The 23,266-nt window shown below is 46.4% G+C and overlaps 1 protein-coding gene across 1 annotated transcript; it reads right to left on the bottom strand.

The window, feature by feature from the left end:
• Positions 1-20,195: 20,195 nt before the first annotated feature.
• LOC103642594 (peroxidase 52) lies at positions 20,196-22,945 on the bottom strand. Its single transcript, XM_008665831.4, has 2 exons — positions 22,597-22,945; positions 20,196-22,499 (listed from the first exon to the last, which is right to left on the bottom strand). Exons 1-2 carry the CDS (start codon positions 22,810-22,812, stop codon positions 21,534-21,536), a joined length of 1,182 nt encoding a protein of 393 aa, XP_008664053.1. The 5' UTR covers positions 22,813-22,945; the 3' UTR covers positions 20,196-21,533.
• Positions 22,946-23,266: the final 321 nt, after the last annotated feature.

Below are 23,266 nucleotides of genomic sequence, written 5' to 3'. Positions count from 1 at the left end.
TTTCTGAATCTGGCTATTGAGGTAGATAATGTTTTTCACCATTTTAAGTTTTTTTTCTTTACGTTGATAATAGACTAAGGCTGATCTTGAGGAAGTTGTTGCCGCTGAAGCTGATATTATGAACTTGAAGCAAAAGGTTTCTGATCTTCGGGGACAACTCAACAACCAAGTTCAGTTGAGTTCCACCTCGTTATGTGAATCATGCAACAACAAGCGATCCATAAATGCAGACAAGCTTGTCGAGTAAGGTTTTACTGTTAAGCATTCAATATTGGTATATTATTATTTTCTCACTGTTGATAATATTTGCCTCCATTTAGAAACCTTGGTTGAGATATAATTGCCCCTCGCTTTCTGCAGAGGTGAACAAAACACTGCCCTTTCTCCATAGATTGCCTCAGTCGAAGCACCACCAATTGTAGGGTCTTATTCTGTACCTGACATGTTCTGGGCTACAAACCAAATGGTTCAGGAGATGTTGTATTCAAAGGGTGAGATTGCGAAGGATGGCCAAGACGGATCACTTACATCAAGATGGAACTTTGCACAGAGACCACACTCAAATAGTCCAGTCGTGAGCAGGGTTCAAGGTTCCGATGCCTATTCAAGTACTAAAACCGAGGTGATCACATTCTGCATTATAATAAACACTGATTTTACTACCCTGGGTCACCATAATCACCTGTTTTCTATGTCTTAATAAGATTATGCTAACTATGCCACTTTGACTTGAAGTTACTACTTTCACTATTTTCAGGAATCTGGAGGCGCGCCTTCCTCTGCATTAGCCAAGCTGACATATGTATCTTTCAAGTAGTCCAGTAGAACCTCTGATTCATCAAGTAGTCCAAGAACGTCGCTGTGTGGTTCGACGCGTTCGCGGACCGCTGCCGCCGGCGAGCCGCGCACGCCGGCGACTTCACCGCGCGGCTCGTAGACATCATGGCTGGCTGACACGCGGCGGTGCGCGTACGTGCTCGGTCGCAATGGAGGGACGCAGACGGGGATGTGTGGAGCGGAAGGTCGGTGGCTAGGCCGAGCTTTATAGAGAAGGATCGAGAGAGCGGAGGCGGGCGGGCGCTGGATGTGAGAAGTGAGGGCCGAGGCCAGCAGGCGGCGGGGCTCCCGTCAGTTCTGTCCGTTGCTTGCAGGACACTGTCCGAGTACTAGAAAAACAAAACTAGCCCTCCCCTGTGGCAGGCGACCGGGCACTGGTGTTCGGGTTCCAAACCGCGAGTCCCAACCCACGTGGCGGCGCGGTGTTGCCAGAGGCAGACTCGCTCGTGGCGGCACTCGTGTAGGCCGCGCGTGGAAGGAGACGAGGGGGGGCGGAGTGGATGACACCCCCAGCCCACGAGCCTCTAGCTCTAGCTAGGCGAGGTCGAGGAGAGCACGGATGACAACCACAGCTGCATGCACGCTCAAGTTCTAGCTACTCCTACTTGCACGGTGTGGCCGGTCTTTTGTAATGCGCGGGATTGCGGAGCCGAGAGGCCAGGTGGCGGGCGTTGGCAGGGGGTGCTCCTGTCCAGGAGGAGAGGCGCTCTGCGTGGTTCGTGAAAGGGGCAGTTGAGGCATTTCGCTCCGCGCTAGCAGCCATCAGCCATGGCAGCGGGCGGGGGTGCTGCCTGCGCTCCGCAACCAGACGAAACGGCGCGCGTGGAGCGGTTCAGACGTTGTCCTGGTGGAGATGGCAAGTCCGTTTTCGTATGTTGGCAAATGACTGTTGTGTGGTGAGATGTGCTGTGGTCGATACGGCACAAGTAGTTGTGCTTATCTGGCGAAACCATGCTACTCCATTAGTTCAGTGTCTAGAGGGCAAAGCATCACAAGACCATCCTGCTATGGATAACAATAGGGGTGGTAATCTCTACTAACTATTAAGGCATTAGTGTAGACTAACCTCGCCCCCTCTACGTGTGGCAACCCCCACCCCCCACCCACCCGCAAACCCCGACCAAGCCGGCCTACCCCCGCGGAAGCTCCGCGCGCGCAGCGTCTTCCACGATGCTCGCGCCCACCTGCTCTCCTGCTGGCACACCGCACACTTTGAGCAACCCCAAGGGCCTGTGCGCTGTGTCACAGCAGCCCGGGTCCATTGTGCTTGTTTGCCCTGGTGCCCAGAAGGGGTAGGTTAGGGTGGAACACTATAAGGCAAGGAAGACCAAGTTTATCAATGCACACACTTCCCGCATCGCGTGCTTTGCGTTATCGCGGGATGGGAAGCTCATTGCGACTGCTAGCACCAAGGGGACTCTTGTTAGAATCTACAATGCAGCTGAAGGCAATCTCCTGCAGGAAGTAAACTTTCTTTCACGCGCTCGTAGTTGTATTGTATACATGTACGTTCTGTTGGGTGACGTTGCAACTAATAAAAACTAATTTTGTCGAGTATGATGCAATCAAATGTCTTACTATTTTGTTTCGATAAGGAATTAAAAATTGTATCATGCCAGACTGCCAGCTCGTATGCTTGGCTTCCGAGCAAACTTTCTCCAGACCCCAAGAAAATATAAGATCCGGTCAGATATGTGTCGATGCTCATCCCAACGTACTCCCGTTGCAACGCACGGGCACACAGCTAGTATAATTATTGTTTATCGCTAAACACTAAGTTACGTGTGATCTGGTGGTCTAGGTATATGCCCATGCGTTGCCACGAGGTAGGGGAGCAGGTGGAGTGACACCTAGACTACAAATATAATTATTGTTTATCGCTAAACACTAAGTTACGTGTGATCTGGTGGTTAGCCCCAAATTTCTAGAGCAAATGGGCGTGGGTTTGAGTGCTCGCTCTGTACTATTTTTTGTGTGCGCTGTGTGGACGCTGGCTATAGAGAGTGTGAAACCGTGGTAGCACCAGATGCCCACGTTAGGTTCTTAATAGATTAAGAAGTTATGCCCGCGCGTGGCAATGACACAATCATCGCGAGAAGTATTTGTTGTTATGTAAAAAATTTGTTTGCTGGCCAAATAAAAATTAGAAGGTACGAGCTGGTCGTTCAAAGTTCTATAGACAATCTAAAGAAAATGTGAGCAACTTACATTTGTTACTAAAAGAAGCTAGATCAGTATACAGCTCCAGGTTGCTCCAGAACCAAATTATTGGAATGACAGGTCTTCTCAGAGAAGCGTACAACATTAACCATGGACCCGTATCTTAAAACAACAATATTTCCAATCAAATTGAAGTGGCTAAGACACCTTCACGAGGTCAAAGACGGCAATGAATGGCATCAGACGGACCCTCCACTTCGATGATAACTCTCACCACCTCTCCCTTGCTGTCCTCCATGATGTGAAGCATCTGGCCATCGGGCTGTACCTGATGATCAACGCGTAGAGCTTGCTATCGAAATACATCAGGTAGTGGTACTTGGTAGGGATTGGGAAGCTGAGCAAAAACTTCCTCTGCTTGACATGGCAACTCATTAGCCGAGGATACATACTTCTCCGATAGTGGATCGCCACCCAGAACTCGCCCTTCTGGTTCGTCCTCACATTGTCTGGGAATCCATGCAAGATAGCAAAAATATCCACAATGCCAACCTTCAGACCTTTCAACCACTGTCTGCTCAACCTATCTTAGAAGAGCACAAGTATTGAGTACATAGTATCATAAAGCTCAAATAAGAAAGCTTAAACCAAATGTAAGAAAGAGAATGCACACCTGCAACAATATCGTCTAAATGCTTCATTCACTAATCAAAATACAATGTGTTGTACTGAAACTTTCCTCAAATCACATGGATAGAGCACCAATCGAAGAGGACTGGGACCAACTTGGGTCCTCACAGATATTATTAACCAGTGCAGGGTAGTTGCTTCTAAAACTTAACCCTCTTGTCGTTAATTTGACAAAATGTAAACATAGAGAATCACATCAACTGCCAGCTTGCTAAAATATAATTAGTACATGTTGTTTGATAATCATTGAATCTGAGAACGACACTCCTGTTCTACACCTCAAGAAAGAATTACTGGAGTTAATTTTCCCTTGCAACAATTGGGAGATATGAATGGTAAAGAAGAGATGATGAAAAAAAGTAGAGTATCTTTGCAACAACTCTGATATTGTTAACTAATAAGGGTCTCGGACTGTTTCCAAAATCCAAAGTAGTAAGGGTAACCAATACAGCTGAGGAAACACTCTTAAGAACCTCATTAAGGAAGAGGACGAGCTCGCCTTTTGCACACTGAGAACTGCCCCATTTTGAATTAATATGTTCTTGATAAGTTTAAAAAATCGATGATGTCCTTATGACCACAATTTGAAGGATGAGACCGCAAGCTTTAGGGTCACTATCAATCTACCACGATATAGATTTTAAAAAGTTCACAATACAGATATGGGGGGTTTATCTACAGAATCAACTCTAGGAAGCCCAATAATTATTTCTGTTCGTGAAATAGAAACCTGGTTAATATATACCTTCACTTAGTACATATTGCATAAACCCATAATTCTTTATGGTTGTCTAAGCTTTAGAAAACATAGAATCTTTCAGTAGCCTCAACTTCTGTCAAATGATACACCATCACGAAAATTAATATTGTGCAAAAGACATGTCATCAACATGTAGAATTAGGAGCCCCACACAGCAAATCAGTTTTGCATAAACAATCCTTCCAGATCGCTCCCCAAGCCGGTCCAAGGAACGGTGGCGGGTGAGCCTCGTCATACAGTCATAACCGCCATCGTCGCTTGGGTATGGTGTGTGTTGCCTCTGGGCACAAAGTTTACGCTACACAACATTGGGGCTCTTGGTGATGGGTGCCCCAAGCAGCATGAGGGTGTGGACGAGATGGTATAGGATAAAAGTTGTTCTAATTATCAATCTTTGATCTAGACTGTTGCACTCAGAGGAAAAAATGTCCGTTTCAAAGGCTTTGAGGTTGAAAATTTGGCAGAATTTGACCATCTACCAGTCCACCATACAAAACAGAAGGAAAAAACGGACGTCCTAAGACTTAGTTTATTGTTTCGAATTCGACCAGAATCCCCATTCATAATTTGGCAAACGTCATAGACATGAAGGAATAGGAGAAAAATGATAAGATTTGATAAAGTAACATGATAAATTTTTCCTATTCATACACATTACAGTCCGACAGTACTATCAATTTCTAAAATGTGCCTTTCTAGCCTAAGCTATTTTTTACATCACGGCTCAATTCTCCACTTAAGCAAAAAAACAACATCAATTTACTAAATGAACTAAAAAGAATCAGGAGGAAAATATAAGAATAATTAGACTACAAAAACTTTGAGCTAAGCAAATCATGCAATGAAGTTCACAAATTCAAAGTGATTGAAGGAAGCCCACAAGACCAGACTGGCAAACCTATCAAATTAAATTTCTAAAATAACATTTGCCAAAATAACTATCTAACCATATGGGGGATCATAGTTTGCAAAATGACTGGAAGTACCTCCAAGCAGACCAATGCCATCTACAAATAATCAGGAAAGAAGAAAACATGAATGTAATCTTCAACCATGTTGAGGATAAACAGAAAGGACTTAGATTTCATGTGGTCCTACTCTCACCTTAAGTTAGAATGCCCTTACTGTACTGAATTCATCCAACAAACAAAGTAACCTCGACGTTGCATGCCTGAAAAACAAATTGAGCATAAAACCTAGAGTTGAAAGATGAGACCACAAGCTTCAGGGTCACTACCAGTCTACCACGATACCTCAGCATTGTTCCAACTTGATGTAAATCAAGACTGTTCGATTGTCATGGATTTGATCCCCATTGCACAGAATATCCTGCAAAAGATTCCTGAGCATGTCAAGGTTCAGTTTGAACCCATGTGTGTACATAAATACGCTTTTTGGTCTACAATCATAATACATAATGTTTTCTAACAAATATTAAAAATCACAAATGCTACTTGTCGCTGATGCATAATCTTCAATCTAGACACCAATATCAGGGAGATAGCGAGATGAAAATAAACTTGCCTGGCTCGTCTCCCTGGTGGTTGACGGTTTGCTACTTATCTCTGATGATTAGTCACACCACCATGGCACCACCACAACAGAAACGTGGCAGAGCAGATGTCGCACTACAGCCTACCTTTCTTCGAGAGCGGACACCTTTGGCTTGGTGTTTATCGTTGCCTCGTTGGCCACAAGCAGTGGTGTCGCACAAGATACTACTGACTGCAGATCCGCGCCGCCTCCTTTTCAGGTCTTAAGACCCGGCGCCTGCTGCTGCTGTTGTAGGTCGGCACGGAGGAAGCTGAGCTCGACCCAATGCCATGTTACTGGCCAGGAAGTGATCGGTAGGGAAGGGATCACTTGATTGAAGGAAGGTGGGTCGAAATGCTTTGAAAGTTTGTGCAGATGGAGGAGGCAATTCCCACCAAGCGTGCGTCGGCGGACGCAATCGGCATTGCCACCACCGCCTGCCCTCGCCTCTCCCTGGTGACACGCACGCTCATTGGAGACGCAACGCTGATGCGGTGGCGAAAAGGTGGTGCGGACACGAACGGGACACATGGCCTTACTCGACGGCGAGCTGGTTGTTCTTCTTCTGCTGCGCCGAGCCCGCCGAGTGGCGAAGCGGATGAGAGCAGATCCAGATCTCTGCCTGCCCACAAACGTGGGGACGCAGACCAAGATAGCCATCGTCGATGGCTCTTCGGGCATGCGCGGCGGCGAGAAGGGTGGGGAGCAGACGATGGTGTAGGGATTTGGGGGTTGGGGCGTGGCGAGGGACGCAGAGGTGGCTGTTACGGTGGGGGAGGCACAAGAGCGAGGGAAGCGCAGAAGCATGATGTGTCCTCGACACGCTCGCACCGGCATAGAGGAGCCAGGCTTGGTCATCAGCGTCGGTCTTGAGCAGACCTGGCACCACCACTGTCACTTTGCCTGGGGGCCGAAGCCGTGTATGAGCACCAGGACGCTAGGACCTTGGAGAGCAAGGATGGGATGGGATGGGAGCGCGGGGTCGGCGCAGGATGCAGGGATTGCGGGCGCGCCTTCCTTGGAGCTTGGGCTAGCATCGCGGTGGAGTGGACGCGAGGGGACGGGGTACGCCATGATGTTGGCTCGAGGCGGATCAGGAGCGAGGCTAGCGAGGATTGTGGGCGCGCGATGATGTCGGGTCGAGGTAGATCGAGACACGCGCTAGGAGTCGCGGGCGGGGGTGGGATCAGGGAAGGAAAACGGCGCGAGCGTGGGCGGGATTACAGGAAGGAAGATGGCGCGGCGCGAGGCTAGAGCGGGGGCACGGTGAGGCTGGTGGATGCCCTCGCTCTAGCCTTAAGGTGTAGTAGAGATATATAACTAATCACGGCGTGAACCGGGAGCTTGAGCGATGACGTACGGTCAGAGATTTATTACATTTGTACAATGTACGAGTACTTGTGTGTGTATACATTATTGCTCTACGCTCACTACACCAAAATAGTGAACTTTCTATAGTCTAAACTCTAGGAAGTTAGCCTTAAACTCTAGAAAGTTAGCGAAACCCTCGAAAGTAAAGCTATCCCGTCGAAAGTTTGTCCCTCGGAAATTTTTTGTCGCAAGTTATCTTAACTTTTTAGAGCGCTCTAGGAAGTTGGCTAACTTTCTACAGCCAGCGGTGCCTCTCGGAAGTTAGTAGGTTCACGCCGTCAGCGCCGTCAGCTGGCTAACTTCCTACGATTTACTGTAGTCCCTAGGAAGTTAGCTGGCTAACTTTCTATGACCCAGTTGACCTCTAGGAAGTTAATTTGACCAGCATTACAAATGTTGTTTATTTTTATTTTACACAATATTCCACAACATAACAAATATATCAACAGCTATAGCACAACATATTTTCACATAAAAGATCTCACACACAATCACATAACAATATTTAAATCCATAGTCTCATCAATTACATCACAAAAGTCTCATCCATAGTCATAAGAGACATCTCATCCAGTCATAATAAGAGACAATATCACATACATAGTCATAATAAAAGTCTCAAGTATCACAACACATAACATGAAAGCTCACGATCGTCGATCACCATCGGGGTACAGTGACGAGTGATGGTCGATACCTTCACTAGCAAAGAGGGTTTTGACAAAGTCTAACTCATCTTCTCGTTCCAGCGTCGGCAAGATAGTTGGAGGGGTCTAATATACATGTACAAATGATATTTGCTGAGTTACACCATAATATAACTAACAACAAGTAAATGATGATGAATTTGCATACCTGATGTTCGGTAGGTGGAGATGTAGGTGTAGGTGGAGGTGAAGACCAAGGATAATGTACGGGAGGTGGTGGGGGTGAAAGGGAAATGTGCCCTTGGGCCATTTCTAAGTATTTTGGTGATTGAGTGCCAACACAAGTGCTTAAGTGTAAATCTATGCCAATTGATGGACAAAGTGCAAATCAAGTCTAAAGGTATGTTTCTAGACTTAGTATATTGTTTTGAGAACTAATGTATTGTGTCTAAGTGCTGGAAACAGGAGAAATCAATTTGAGATGACTTGGCTCGTTCAGCCAAAGTCTGCTTAGTCTGGGTGCACCGGATAGTGTCCGGTGGTGCACCGGACAGTGTCCGGTGCCAGGCTGGCTCTGGCGAACTTGCTGCTCTTGGGACTTCGACGGCGGTGTACTATAAATCACCGGACTGTCCGGTGGTGCACCGGACTGTCCGGTGAGCCATTCACAGGCGAACTCGTCGCTCTCGGGAAATGATTAACGGCATACGGCTATAATTCACCGGACTGTCCGGTGGTGCACCGGACTGTCCGGTGAGCCAACAGTCGGCCGGGCCAACGGTCGGCCGCGCGATCCGCGCGGGACACGTGGCCGAGCCAACGGCTAGAAGGGGGCACCGGACTGTCCGGTGCGCCAACGGCTCTGAATCTTCAACGGTCGGCTTCACCAAATAAGGAAAGAGATCCGCACCGGACAGTGTCCGGTGGTGCACTGGATTGTCCGGTGCGCCAGGCGACAGAAGGCAAGAATTGCCTTCCTGGAATGCTCTCAACGGCTCCTAGCTGTCTTGGGGCTATAAAAGAGACCCCTAGGCGCATGGAGGATGACACCAAGCATTCTCTAAGCATTCCTAAGCACCAAGACTTCGATTCCGCGCATTTGATTCTTTGTGATAACAACTAGAGCTCCATTTGAGTTGTGAACTCGTCGGGTTGTGTTGTGAGCTCTTGTTGCGACTTGTGTGCGTGCTGTTGCTCTAATTTTGTGTCTTGTGTGTGTTGCTCATCCCTCCCTTACTCCGTGCTTCTTTGTGAACATCAAAAGTGTAAGGGCGAGAGGCTCCAAGTTGTGGAGATTCCTCGCGAGCAGGATATAGTAAACAAAGCAAAACACCGTGGTATTCAAGTTGGTCTTTGGACCGCTTGAGAGGGGTTGATTGCAACCCTCGTCCGTTGGGACGCCACAACGTGGAGTAGGCAAGTGTTGGACTTGGCCGAACCACGGGATAAACCACTGTGTCTTTCTGTGTTGATCTTCTTGTGGTTATCGTGTCTTTCAAGAACTCCTCTCTAGCCACTTGGCTTATTCGTGCTAACTCCTAATCAAGTTTTGTGGATTAAGTTTCAAGTTTTTACAGGATCACCTATTCACCCCCCCCCCTCTAGGTGCTCTCAATTGGTATCAGAGCCTTTGCGGGCTTGGCGTCCTTCATCCCAAACCGCTTTAGCAAGTCTTGCGTGTACTTCGTTTGGGAGATGAAGGTGCCGTCCTTGAGTTGCTTCACTTGGAACCCAAGGAAGTAGTTCAACTCGCCCATCATTGACATCTCAAACTTTTGAGTCATCACCCTGCTAAACTCTTCACAAGACTTTTGGTTAGTAGAACCAAATATTATGTCATCGACATAAATTTGGCACACAAATAAGTCACCATCACAAGTCTTAGTGAATAAAGTTGGATCGGCTTTCCCAACCTTGAAAGCATTAGCAATTAAAAAGTCTCTAAGGCATTCATACCATGCTCTTGGAGCTTGCTTAAGTCCATAGAGCGCTTTAGAGAGCTTACATACGTGGTCGGGGTACCGTTCATCCTCGAAGCCAGGGGGTTGCTCCACGTACACCTCCTCCTTGATTGGCCCGTTGAGGAAAGAGCTCTTCACATCCATTTGGAACAACCTAAAAGAATGGTGAGCGGCATATGCTAGCAAAATACGAATGGACTCTAGCCTAGCCACAGGAGCAAAAGTCTCCTCAAAGTCCAAACCTGCGACTTGGGCATAACCTTTTGCCACAAGTCGAGCCTTGTTCCTTGTCACCACCCCGTGCTCGTCTTGTTTGTTGCGGAACACCCACTTGGTTCCCACAACATTTTGTTTGGGACGAGGCACCAGTGTCCAAACTTCATTTCTCTTGAAATTATTGAGCTCCTCCTGCATGGCCAACACCCAGTCCGGATCTAGCAAGGCCTCTTCTACCCTGAAAGGCTCAATAGAAGAGACAAAGGAGTAATGGTCACAAAAATTAACTAATCTAGAACGAGTGGTTACTCCCTTGCTAATGTCACCCAAAATTTGGTCGACGGGATGATTCCTTTGAATCGTCGCTCGAACTTGGGTTGGAGGTGCCGGTTGTGCTTCTTCCTCCATCACATGATCATCTTGTGCTCCCCCTTGATCACACGCCTCTTCTTGACGAACCTGTTCATCATCTTGAGTTGGGGGATGCACCATTGTTGAGGAAGGTTTATCTTGCTCCTCGAGTTCCTGTGGTCGCACATCGCCAATCGCCATGGTGTGTATTGCGTCCGTTGGAACGTCTCCTTCATCTACATCATCAAGATCAACAACTTGCTCTCTTAGAGAACCATTAGTCTCATCAAATACAACGTCGCTAGAGACTTCAACCAAACCCAATGATTTGTTGAAGACTCTATACGCCTTTGTATTTGAGTCATAACCTAACAAAAACCCTTCTACAGCTTTGGGAGCAAACTTAGAATTTCTACCTTTCTTCACTAGAATATAGCATTTGCTCCCAAATACACGAAAGTAAGACACATTGGGTTTGTTACCGGTTAGAAGCTCATACGAAGTCTTCTTGAGGAGGCGGTGAAGGTCGACCCGGTTGATGGCGTGGCAAGCCATGTTCACGGCTTCCGACCAAAACCGCTCGGGGGTCTTGAACTCTCCAAGCATCGTCCTCGCCATGTCTATGAGTGTCCTGTTCTTCCTCTCTACCACACCATTTTGCTGTGGTGTGTAGGGAGCAGAGAACTCATGCTTGATCCCTTCCTCCTCAAGGTACTCCTCCACTTGAAGGTTCTTGAACTCGGACCCGTTGTCGCTCCTTATTTTCTTCACCTTGAGCTCAAACTCATTTTGAGCTCTTCTTAGGAAGCGCTTGAGGGTCCCTTGGGTTTCAGATTTATCCTACAAAAAGAATACCCAAGTGAAGCGGGAAAAATCATCAACTATAACAAGACCATACTTACTTCCTCCTATGCTTAGATAGGCGACGGGTCCGAAGAGGTCCATATGAAGCAGCTCCAAAGGTTTTGATGTGGTCATCACATTTTTGGCATGATGAGAGCTTCCCACTTGTTTACCTGCTTGACAAGCTGCACAAGGTCTATCTTTTTCGAAAGTTACATTAGTTAGACCTATCACATGTTCTCCCTTTAGAAGTTTGTGAAGGTCCTTCATCCCCACATGTGCTAAGCGGCGATGCCACAGCCAGCCCATGCTAGTCTTAGCAATTAAGCATGCATCTAGATCGGCCTCCTCTTTTGCAAAATCAACTAAATAGAGTTTGCCGTCTAATACACCCTTAAAAGCTAATGAACCATCACTCCTAAAGACAGACACATCTACATTTGTGAATAAGCAGTTATATCCCATATTACATAATTGACTAACGGATAACAAATTATATCCAAGTGACTCCACTAAAAACACATTAGAAATGGAGTGCTCATTTGAGATTGCAATCTTGCCTAAGCCTTTAATCTTGCCTTGATTCCCGTCACCGAATATGATTGAATCTTGGGAATCTTTATTCTTGACGTAGGAGGTGAACATCTTCTTCTCCCCCATCATGTGGTTTGTGCATCCGCTGTCGATAATCCAGCTTGATCCCCCGGATGCATAAACCTGCAAGGCAATTTAGGCTTGGGTCTTAGGTACCCAACTCATGTTGGGTCCTACAAGGTTAGTTACAATAGTCTTAGGGACCCAGATGCAAGTTTTATCTCCCTTGCATCTTGCCCCTAACTTCCTAGCAATCACCTTCTTATCCTTTCTACAAATAGCAAAGGAAGCATTGCAAGTATGAAAAATTGTATAAGGTTCATTGTTTACTTTCCTAGGAACATGAACAACATTTCTTCTAGGCATAGCATTTTTCTTAGCCAAATTTCTATCATGCATAATAGAAGAACTAGAAGCAATCATGGCATGAGAATTAAAAGCATCATAACTTCTATTAACATTCCTAGATTGTCTCCTATCATGATACATGAAAGCATGGTTCTTTTGAGCACTACTAGCCATAGGGGCCTTCCCTTTCTCCTTGGCGGAGATGGAAGCCTTATGGCTTGTTAAGTTCTTGACTTCCCTCTTGAAGCCAAGACCATCCTTAATTGAGGGGTGTCTACCAATCATGTAGGCATCCCTTGCAAATTTTAGTTTGTCAAATTCACTCTTGCTAGTGTTAAGTTGGGCATTAAGACTAGCCACTTCATCATTCAATTTAGAAATTGAAACTAGGTGTTCACTACAAGCATCAACATTAAAATCTTTACACCTATTGCAAATTACAACATTTTCTACACAAGATGTTGATTTACTAGCTATTTCTAACTTAGCATTCAAATCATCATTTATGCTCTTTAAGCTAGAAATAGAGTCATGGCATGTAGATAATTCACAAGAAAGCATTTCATTCCTTTTAATTTCTAAAGCAAGGGATTTTTGTGCCTCTACAAACTTATCATGTTCTTCATACAAAAGATCCTCTTGTTTTTCTAATAACATATTCTTATCGTTCAAGGCATCAATTAATTCATTAATTTTATCAACCTTGGTTCTATCTAGGCCCTTGAATAAACATGAATAATCTATTTCATCATCATCACTAGACTCATCCTCACTTGAAGAAGCATAAGTAGTATTGTTTTGAGTACATACCTTCTTCTCCTTTGCCATGAGGCATGTGTGATGCTCGTTGGGGAAGAGGGATGACTTGTTGAAGGCGGTGGCGGCGAGTCCTTCATTGTCGGAGTCGGACGAGGAGCAATCCGAATCCCACTCCTTTCCAAGATGTGCCTCGCCCTTTGCCTTCTTATAGTTTTTCTTCTTTTCCCACTTTCCACTCTTCTTTTCCTGGTCACTATCATTATCGGGTTGTCTTAGATTCGCGGAACTTGGATTGATTTATAGCATACATGTGTTTTATGCCTTGATCATGTTCCTTATGCATCTTGTTGCTTCTTTATGGTGCTCAAGTTGTACAAGCACTCCCCGGACCTCACAAGTCCATTTGCAAGTGATGCACACTTTGAGGGGGAGATGTGCTACAACTTGACCCTTTGAGACTAAGCATGTGCTTGAGTTTTCTTAATTTAGTCTCAAAGGAGGTTTGAAAGGGAAAAGGTGGACTTGGACCATGAAAGACTTCCACTGCACTCCGATGAGAGGGTAACTTATTCCAAGTTCATCTCATGTACTCTTATTGCCTTTGTATTCTTATTTGAAGATTTTGGTGAGGCAATGGGGTTCCAGGGCTAAAATTGATCCCGTTTTGGTGCTTGATGCCAAAGGGGGAGAAAATAAGGCCAAAGCAATAAATGGATCAGCTACCACTTGAGAAATTTTGAAAATAGTAGAATAGAGCTTTTGGTTTGTCAAAACTCTCTTATTGTCTCTCTTGTCAAAAGTTGGCCTCTTGTGGGGAGAATGGTTGATTATGGGAAAAAGGGGGAGTTTTTGAAATCTTTGATCAATTTCTCTTGGAACAACTCTCTTTATGTCTACAATTGTGTTTGAATTAGAGATAGGAGATTGAGGTTGATTTGCAAAAACAAAACCAAGTGGTGGCAAAGAATGATCCAAATATGCCAAATTTGATTCAAAACAAATTTGTGTTCCTATTTGCATTGATGTTGCACTTCTTTCAGTTGCCTTATGTTGTTTTGGCATAAATCACCAAAAATGGGGAGATTGAAAGGGAAATGTGCCCTTGGGCCATTTCTAAGTATTTTGGTGATTGAGTGCCAACACAAGTGCTTAAGTGTAAATCGATGCCAATTGATGGACAAAGTGCAAATCAAGTCTAAAGGTATGTTTCTAGACTTAGTACATTGTTTTGAGAACTAATGTATTGTGTCTAAGTGCTGGAAACAGGAGAAATCAATTTGAGATGACTTGGCTCGTTCAGCCAAAGTGTGCTCAGTCTGGGTGCACTGGACAGTGTCCGGTGCCAGGCTGGCTCTGGCGAACTTGCTGCTCTCGGGACTTCGATGGCGGTGTACGGCTATAAATCATCGGCCTGTCCGGTGGTGCACCGGACTGTCCGATGAGCCATTCACAGGCGAACTCGTCGCTCTCGGGAAATGATTAACGACGTACGGCTATAATTCACCGGACTGTCCGGTGAGCCAATAGTCGGCCGCGCGATTCGCGCGGGACACGTGGCCGAGCCAACGGCTAGAAGGGGGCACCGGACTGTCCGGTGTGCACCGGACAGTGTCCGGTGCGCCAACGGCTCTGAATCTTCAACGGTCGGCTTCGCCAAATAAGGAAAGAGATCCGCACCGGACAGTGTCCGGTGGTGCACCGGACTGTCCGGTGCGCCAGGCGACAGAAGGCAAGAATTGCCTTCCTGGAATGCTCTCAACGGCTCCTAGCTGCCTTGGGGCTATAAAAGGGACCTCTAGGCGCATGGAGGATGACACCAAGCATTCTCTAAGCATTCCTAAGCACCAAGACTTCGATTCCGCGCATTTGATTCTTTGTGATAGCAACTAGAGCTCCATTTGAGTTGTGAACTCGTCGGGTTGTGTTGTGAGCTCTTGTTGCGACTTGTGTGCGTGTTGTTGCTCTGATTTTGTGTCTTGTGTGTGTTGCTCATCCCTCCCTTACTCCGTGCTTCTTTGTGAACATCAAAAGTGTAAGGGCGAGAGGCTCCAAGTTGTGGAGATTCCTCGCGAGCGGGATATAGTAAACAAAGCAAAACACTGTGGTATTCAAGTTGGTCTTTGGACCGCTTGAGAGGGGTTGATTGCAACCCTCGTCCGTTGGGACGCCACAACGTGGAGTAGGCAAGTGTTGGACTTGGCCGAACCACGGGATAAACCACTGTGTCTTTCTGTGTTGATCTTCTTGTGGTTATCTTGTCTTGCAAGAACTCCTCTCTAGCCACTTGGCTTATTCGTGCTAACTCCTAATCAAGTTTTGTGGATTAAGTTTCAAGTTTTTACAGGATCACCTATTCACCCCCCTCTAGGTGCTCTCAGGGGGGCACCGAGACGTGTATCCCTTGGGCCTGTACTAGTTGCTACAAAATTGTCGATCTCATTCACATCAGCGTTTTAAATCAATACATATCTTAAAGTGAAAGCTATTATCTTTTGAACTTACTTGTATGAGTGTTTGCTGTTGTTGAATCTGTGTAGCATATTATTCATGTTGTGCAGCTTGTTGCCTCAAGTAATCCTGATATCGCCTAAGTTCTTCTCGTGGTTGCTCCACTTCTGCTGGATCTTGAGTGGAGCGACGGGAGCTACGAGCAGCAGAGCTCGATGAACCTCCACGCTAAACCCTCACCTGGCTCGAGTCGATGACGTTAACAAACATTGTGTACCTACAAAACAAGTAAAATCACGACAGATCTAGAATACATGTATTGCACTCAACCAATGAAACAATAATTGATATATATCTGATGTGATGGCGAAGTTGGTTGTTGAAGTAGTCGCGGCAAATCAAAACCTTGCATGGAATATATAAAACCTTTTGCAACACAAAACTTCTTTTCAAGTTTTTCAGTCTCCATGTATATATAATATATATAATGCCTAGTACGTAGTACTGTTCTTCTTAATTTGATACTGAGTTATCAATCCTGTCGGTGAAGTGTCTACCAGCTAGCCAGCTACTAATAAAGGTCTAAAGCTTGTGTGGAGTATAAGACAGTTAACGGTTTTAGGAATTTTTTGAATATAATAATAGAAGTAGTAATAATGTGTAACGTACCAGAGAGCGCGACCATGTCCATTTGAGAAAGTCCCTGCGCGGCGAAGAGCGACGTTAGGTTGGCGAGGCCCGACGTCGGCGACAGGATGTTGTTGTTGACCCCGCTGAAGCGCTCGTCGTCGTGGAGTCTGCTGCCCGACCTTCACGTCCCAGCTCGGACCACCCAGCTGCATCCACGCTAAACCCTCACCTGGCTCGAGTCGATGACGTTAACAAACATTGTGTACCTACAAAACAAGTAAAATCACGACAGATCTAGAATACATGTATTGCACTCAACCAATGAAACAATAATTGATATATATCTGATGTGATGGCGAAGTTGGTTGTTGAAGTAGTCGCGGCAAATCAAAACCTTGCATGGAATATATAAAACCTTTTGCAACACAAAACTTCTTTTCAAGTTTTTCAGTCTCCATGTATATATAATATATATATAATGCCTAGTACGTAGTACTGTTCTTCTTAATTTGATACTGAGTTATCAATCCTGTCGGTGAAGTGTCTACCAGCTAGCCAGCTACTAATAAAGGTCTAAAGCTTGTGTGGAGTATAAGACAGTTAACGGTTTTAGGAATTTTTTGAATATAATAATAGAAGTAGTAATAATGTGTAACGTACCAGAGAGCGCGACCATGTCCATTTGAGAAAGTCCCTGCGCGGCGAAGAGCGACGTTAGGTTGGCGAGGCCCGACGTCGGCGGCAGGATGTTGTTGTTGACCCCGCTGAAGCGCTCGTCGTCGTGGAGTCTGCTGCCCGACCTTCACGTCCCAGCTCGGACCACCCAGCTGCATCCACGCTAAACCCTCACCTGGCTCGAGTCGATGACGTTAACAAACATTGTGTACCTACAAAATAAGTAAAATCACGACAGATCTAGAATACATGTATTGCACTCAACCAATGAAACAATAATTGATATATATCTGATGTGATGGCGAAGTTGGTTGTTGAAGTAGTCGCGGCAAATCAAAACCTTGCATGGAATATATAAAACCTTTTGCAACACAAAACTTCTTTTCAAGTTTTTTAGTCTCCATGTATATATAATATATATATAATGCCTAGTACGTAGTACTGTTCTTCTTAATTTGATACTGAGTTATCAATCCTGTCGGTGAAGTGTCTACCAGCTAGCCAGCTACTAATAAAGGTCTGAAGCTTGTGTGGAGTATAAGACAGTTAACGGTTTTAGGAATTTTTTGAATATAATAATAGAAGTAGTAATAATGTGTAACGTACCAGAGAGCGCGACCATGTCCATTTGAGAAAGTCCCTGCGCGGCGAAGAGCGACGTTAGGTTGGCGAGGCCCGACGTCGGCGGCAGGATGTTGTTGTTGACCCCGCTGAAGCGCTCGTCGTCGTGGAGTCTGCTGCCCGACCTTCACGTCCCAGCTCGGACCACCCAGCTGCATCCATGTAATGATATCGATGGAGAGATAGAGAGCTGCTGCATATATATGCAAGCACTAGTAGTACTCACGATGACGGCGATGTCCCTAGCGGCGATGGCGAGGATGTCGGCGTAGGAGACGACGTCGGGGCACAACTTCTCGACGGCGGACTTGACGGCGTCGATGACCTCGAAGCCCCTGACGGAGCGGGTGTGGCCAGCGGGGCGGGCTGGGTGTGGGGGCGGCCGACGTCTTCGAGTTGGAGAAGATAGTCACTACCGGAATTTGGCTCTTTGCTGAGTGCTATATTCTTTGCCGAGTGTTTTATTTCGGGCACTCGGCAAAGAAGTTTTTTGCCGAGTGCCACACAAAAAACTCTCGGTAAAATAAAACACTCGGCAAAGAAGCTCTTTGCCGAGTGTCAAAAATAAAACACTCGACAAAGAGTTTCTTTGCCGAGTGTCTTTTTTTGACACTCGGCAAAGGGCTCTTTGCCGAGTGTCACAAATACAACACTCGGCAAAGAGCTCTTTGCCGAGTGTTTTTTCTCCAACACTAGGCAAAGACAATTTAAAAATCACATTTTAAAGTAGTAAATTAATTCAAATGAAAAAGTTTTCAACTACAAATTTGTATAACTCATCATGATGTACAATTTATATATTGAACATTTTTTCATATGACAAAATAAAAACAAATTTGTTCATAAAACCTATATCTCTCTCGTAGTTTATGAAACTACGAGAGAGACGTATAGAATTTGTGTATATTGTTAGAACCATCATGTGAGATAAACAAATGACCATACAACCAAAATAAGCTTTGTAGATCTTGAGATGTTATAGAAGTTTATAGTTGACAACTTTTTCATTTGAAGTCATATTGTCAACGAAAACTACGTCTGAATTTAAAAAATTTAAAATTTGAATTTTGAAAACGACTTCGAAAGAAAAAACCACCAACATGAAAGTTGTAGGTATTGAAGAGTTATGAAACTTTGTAGTTGACAATGTTTTGGTTTGAAATCATCTTGTTATGCAAAACTATGTTTGAATTTTGAAATTTGAATTTTTCAAACTGTCTCGGATGGAAAAACCACCAAAATAAAAGTTGTAGATCTTGAAATGTAATGAAACTTTGTAGTTGACAATTTTTTGATTTGAAATCATCTTATCATTGAAAAATTCGTGTAAAGTTTTCAAATTTAAAATTCAAATTTTGTAAACGGTCTCGGATGTAGAAACTATTAAAATAAAACTTGTAGATCTCAAAAAGTTATGCAACTTTATAGTTGGTCACATTTTCAAATGAGCTCATTTAGTGCCTTAAATAATCAAATTACTCTCAATTTTTTATACTACATAGGGAATGAAAACGTAATATAGACATAATTGGTGTAGTAGTGTAGTGGTATAGGAGGGTATGCGCGAGAGAGAGGTTGCGAGTTCGAATTTCACCATTTACAAAACATATAAGTTTGATTCAAAATAATAGTGAAAAATGATAGGGCAACGGGTAAGGTAATTAGGTAGGGATGGAGAGTTGTTCCTACAATTTAAAAAAATGTTTTGCTGTTTTTTTTATTTTTTCGATTCTTAATTTGCCGAGTGTTTTTTTTTGCCGAGTGCTTTTTGACACTCGGCAAAGTCTTTGCCGAGTGTCCGAAAAAAAACACTCGGCAAAGAACCCTTTGCCGATGAAATATTTGCCGAGTGTTCTTTGTCGAGTGTTACACTCGGCAAAGGCTTTGCCGAGTGTAAAATAGCCTTTGCCGAGTGTCTTAGACACTCGGCAAAGAACGCGATTCTGGTAGTGAGTGACGGGCGTTGAAGAAGAAAGGATGAATGATGGAAAGATAAGGGTAGATTCGCGAATTAAGATAAAAAATATTACTTCTTATAGTAAAATCGTAGGAAGTTACTTAACTTTCTAGAGGTTGTATATATACTCTAAAAAGTTACTTAACTTACTAGAGGTTGACTGATCAAAAGTTGAAAACTAAGTTTCTAGAGTAGGTCGTAAGAAGTTAGCAGGGACAATTAACTTTCTAAAGGAGGCCGCAGGAAGTTAGCGGCTCGTTTGACCATAGGTGCGGGCCAGTAGCTGAAAGCTAACTTTCTAGAGGATGTTGCAGTAAGTTAGCAGAGGCGTCTAAATTCCTAGGGTAAGCCGTAGGAAGTTAGTATGAGAAGCTAACTTTCTAGAGCTATCAGTTGCATCTCGGAAATTATTTATTTCTTACGGTTTGTTATAAAAGTTGTAAGAAGTTAAAAAATCGTAGGAAGTTTATGATTTTTATGTAGTGGCTGAATATACATGCATACATATCGCCCATTACAATTGCTTTTGATCGGTCTGCCACGTACAAGCTATTGTAATCAAACTATCAAAAAATTACGAAAATACTTTAAAAGATGTATAGATATATTTTATTATTTAGTCTATCTATATATTAATTTTTTGTCCTATATTAAAAGATATATAAAAAATCTATCATTTATCTATCCAATACGTCCACGAGCAACATAGCAAGTTCATGTGTTGAGGCCTCGATCGTGTGCCAATGTGAGGCAGCATGGTGTTTCAGACCTCAGCTATTTATCGTTGCACCACGACAAAAAAAAATTGATGAATCTTTATTTCTATCTCCATCTTTATCTCTATCTCTGTCTCTACTACTATACAACAATAATTTCAACGATTATCGTGTATCACGCCTAATCTCCATATAGTGCCACTCTGATAGATAAAAGAAGATGAGCACCCAAGTGGTTTACATAAAAACAAGGTTAAATTCCTTTTGAATTTATACATTTTAAAATATTTTACCTAAAATAAAATATAATATTTGTTCTTGTATGCCGTAGTAATACATAAGCATTGTACTTGTGGTAGATAAAAGTAGGGAGTTAATCAGATAATGTTAGAAGAAACAAGACGTCCCAAAATGATTATCCTGATTTATCACACCAACTAGTGCTGCAAGTTGGGCCGTGCCGTGCCGGCCCGGCACGAGCCCGCCGTGCTTCGGGCCTCAGTTAGTCGGGCCTAGCCAGCACGAAATAGAGTCGGGCCGTGCCTTACCGGGCCTGGCGAATAGAAGTAAGGCCCAGCACGGCCCTAAAGCACGACGGGCTTCCGTCGGGCCGTGCTGGCCCAGGCACGACACGCCTCAGTTCCTGATAAGCCCGCATCTCGGCCTCTCTGTCGCCGTCGCGCTGGATCCAAGCGTTCTGCGGTCGTGGGCTCGTTCGCTCGTGGCGCAGCCCCAGGCGGACGCCAACACGACGCGGTACCTGCGCGTGCGGCGCTGGCCGTGGGGCCGGTACGCGGCGGAGATCCGGGAGCCGGCCACCAAGGAGCGGCACTGGCTGGGAACCTTCGACACAGCCGAGGAGGCCGCCGTGGCCTACGACCGCGCCGCGCGCTCCCTCCGCCGTGGCCTACGACCGCGCCGCGCGCTCCCTTCAACACAGCCAAGATGCTTCGTTCCACACAGGGAGTGGGCTCGTCCGCTCGTGGCCGCCTGGGGCTGGACAACTGGATTGCTAGGGCCGTACTCTCCTCTCCTCGATGGTGGTACGGTGGAGTACTGGAGTTGGAGAAGACCGAATGGATCAGCTGTGAGAGAGGGCGGCGGACTGGAGGCTGGATTTGGAGAGGCGGCGGACCGCAGACGAGGGAGAAACGAGAGGTCGGGACTCGGGAGAGGAAGTAAATCGCGTAACCCTAACGCCGCCGCGCCGTCGGGCTGAATTTCGTGCCGGGCCGATCCGGGCACGGCCCAAGCTCCCGTGCCGGGTCATGTGGGCCGTCGGGCCGAAAGCAAAAGCACGGCCCAGCACGATGAACGTGCCGTGCCGGCCCGACTATTCTTCTCCCGTGCTGGGCCGGGCTTCGTGCTTTTAAAAACGTGCCGGGCTCGTGCTGGCCCAATAGGCACGGCCCAGACTTACAGGACTAACACCAACCCTGCATTGAAAAGTTTTAGCAAACAAGATATCTGGTCGTGGCGTCTTTGTAAGAAATGCTTCAGCGCGCGCACAAGTGCTTGTCGAGGACTCGGGTTGGTGAGCCTGCACTTCTTCCTGATCTCGAGGCGCGCCCCGACGGGAGGCCCCAGGTCGCTGAGCTTTTCCATGGCCTTGCCGAAGTCCTCGCTCCATCTGTCCGCGTCGTCCCTGTACTGCACCAGACGACCCAGGGTGTGCTCGTCCTGGGTGAGCTCCCAGTCGGACTTGAGCAGCACCATGTTCTGCAGGTTGGCCGTGTAGTAGCTGTTGTCCAGGGCGCCCCTGGCCGCCGTGTCCACCCCGACGCCGCTGTAGCTGGACGCCGCCCGGAACGCCGGCTCCGTGTCGCGGACGTTGTTGCTCATGCTCATGCTCTCCGACGTCGCCGTCGAATAATTCAGCGTCAGCGGCAGCAGCTCCTGCCGCGAGGCGAGGGCTAGCCGGTACGTGCCGTTGATCTGTCCGGCGGCGGCGACCGACGGGGCGAGGCGATCGGCGAAGGAGGCTGCGTGTGAGACGCCGACCGCGTGCGCGCCGCAGAGCGCGGCGAGGTCGCCCTTGCCGAAGCCCCTGGCGGCGAAGTTGGCCTCCAGCTCGGAGAAGCCGCCGGACGGCGTGTGTGACGGGAGCGCCGCGTCGGCGGCGGCGGACGACGACGTCACGCCGTCCCCGCGGCCGCGGCGCACCGGGTACCTGATCCGTCCGCCGCTGAGGACGCCGACCGCGTCGCGTGCCGCGAAGGCCAAGATGTCGGCGCACGACGCGTCGTCGCCGGACCGGAGGAGCTCTGCCTTGATCCTGTCGATCACGTCGAAGCCGCCCAGGCCTATGCTCTTGCCCGCCTTCTTCTCGGTGTCGGTCCCGTCGGCGGGAGTCTCGTCCAGCAGCACGGATCCGTCGCAGCCCTAAACAAATTAATTAGATGAGACGATTATATCATTCATTTCTTGGCTGCACAAGCTGACATTATAGAAGGATGGCGTACGTGTATGTATGTCGTACATTTACCCAGCAGTCGTGGAACAGCAAGCGGATCAGGGCGGGGCCGACGCGGGGGTCGCCGCCGCCGACGGTGGAGTTGCCTCTGATGGCGGCGTTCACTAGCTCGAACACGGTCCTCTCGAAGCCGCCATCGTTGGCCGCCGCTGGCTTCCCGGCGAGCAGCACGCAGCAGCAGCAGAGGGATGCCACGACTGCGGCGGCGCTCAGCTTCGCCATGTGTACGTACGTGCTCTTGAGATGGGGCCGGGAAAGCTTTTACTAGTAGAGGAAGAGATCCGTAGCGCGTTGACTACAGATCACGACGGATTAGTTTTAACGGGCATGAGGCATACCTGATCTGTTTATGCAATTATATATGCAACTTGTGACCCATGCATGATGCATGCATATATTTTTCACGGGCACACGCCAATTCGTCTCTCCATGTTCTTTATACCCTTAACCCCACCAGTTTAAACTACGCTAAGTACACAACATGATTCATCCACGCACTCATACTCTTGCTAAATGCACCCAGTGTTTTATCTCTAGAAAAATCATACGGTCAAAAAACAACATCCTAGATCAATTCTTTAATAGATCATCCTTAACGCTACTCATCATTTCACCCGAGTTTCATCGTGCGACGTGAGTCTTTGTCTCGTTCGGAAAAAAATCCCACCCGCGCTCG

The sequence above is a fragment of the Zea mays genome, chromosome 10, assembly GCF_902167145.1.
Source record: "Zea mays cultivar B73 chromosome 10, Zm-B73-REFERENCE-NAM-5.0, whole genome shotgun sequence".
NCBI lineage: Eukaryota > Viridiplantae > Streptophyta > Magnoliopsida > Poales > Poaceae > Zea > Zea mays.
Note: the sequence above shows the minus strand (reverse complement) of the source record. Positions and strands in the feature narration are given on the sequence as shown.

What these genes read in the sequence shown, in the direction of transcription:
- LOC103642594 (XM_008665831.4), bottom strand. Translation starts at nt 22,812, where the DNA reads ATGGCGAAGCTGAGCGCCGCCGCAGTCGTGGCATCCCTCTGCTGCTGC. An exon ending in TCCACGACTGCTGGGTAAAT is followed by an intron (nt 22,500 to 22,596) that starts GTACGACATACA and finishes TAATTTGTTTAG; the next exon opens with GGCTGCGACGGATCCGTGCT.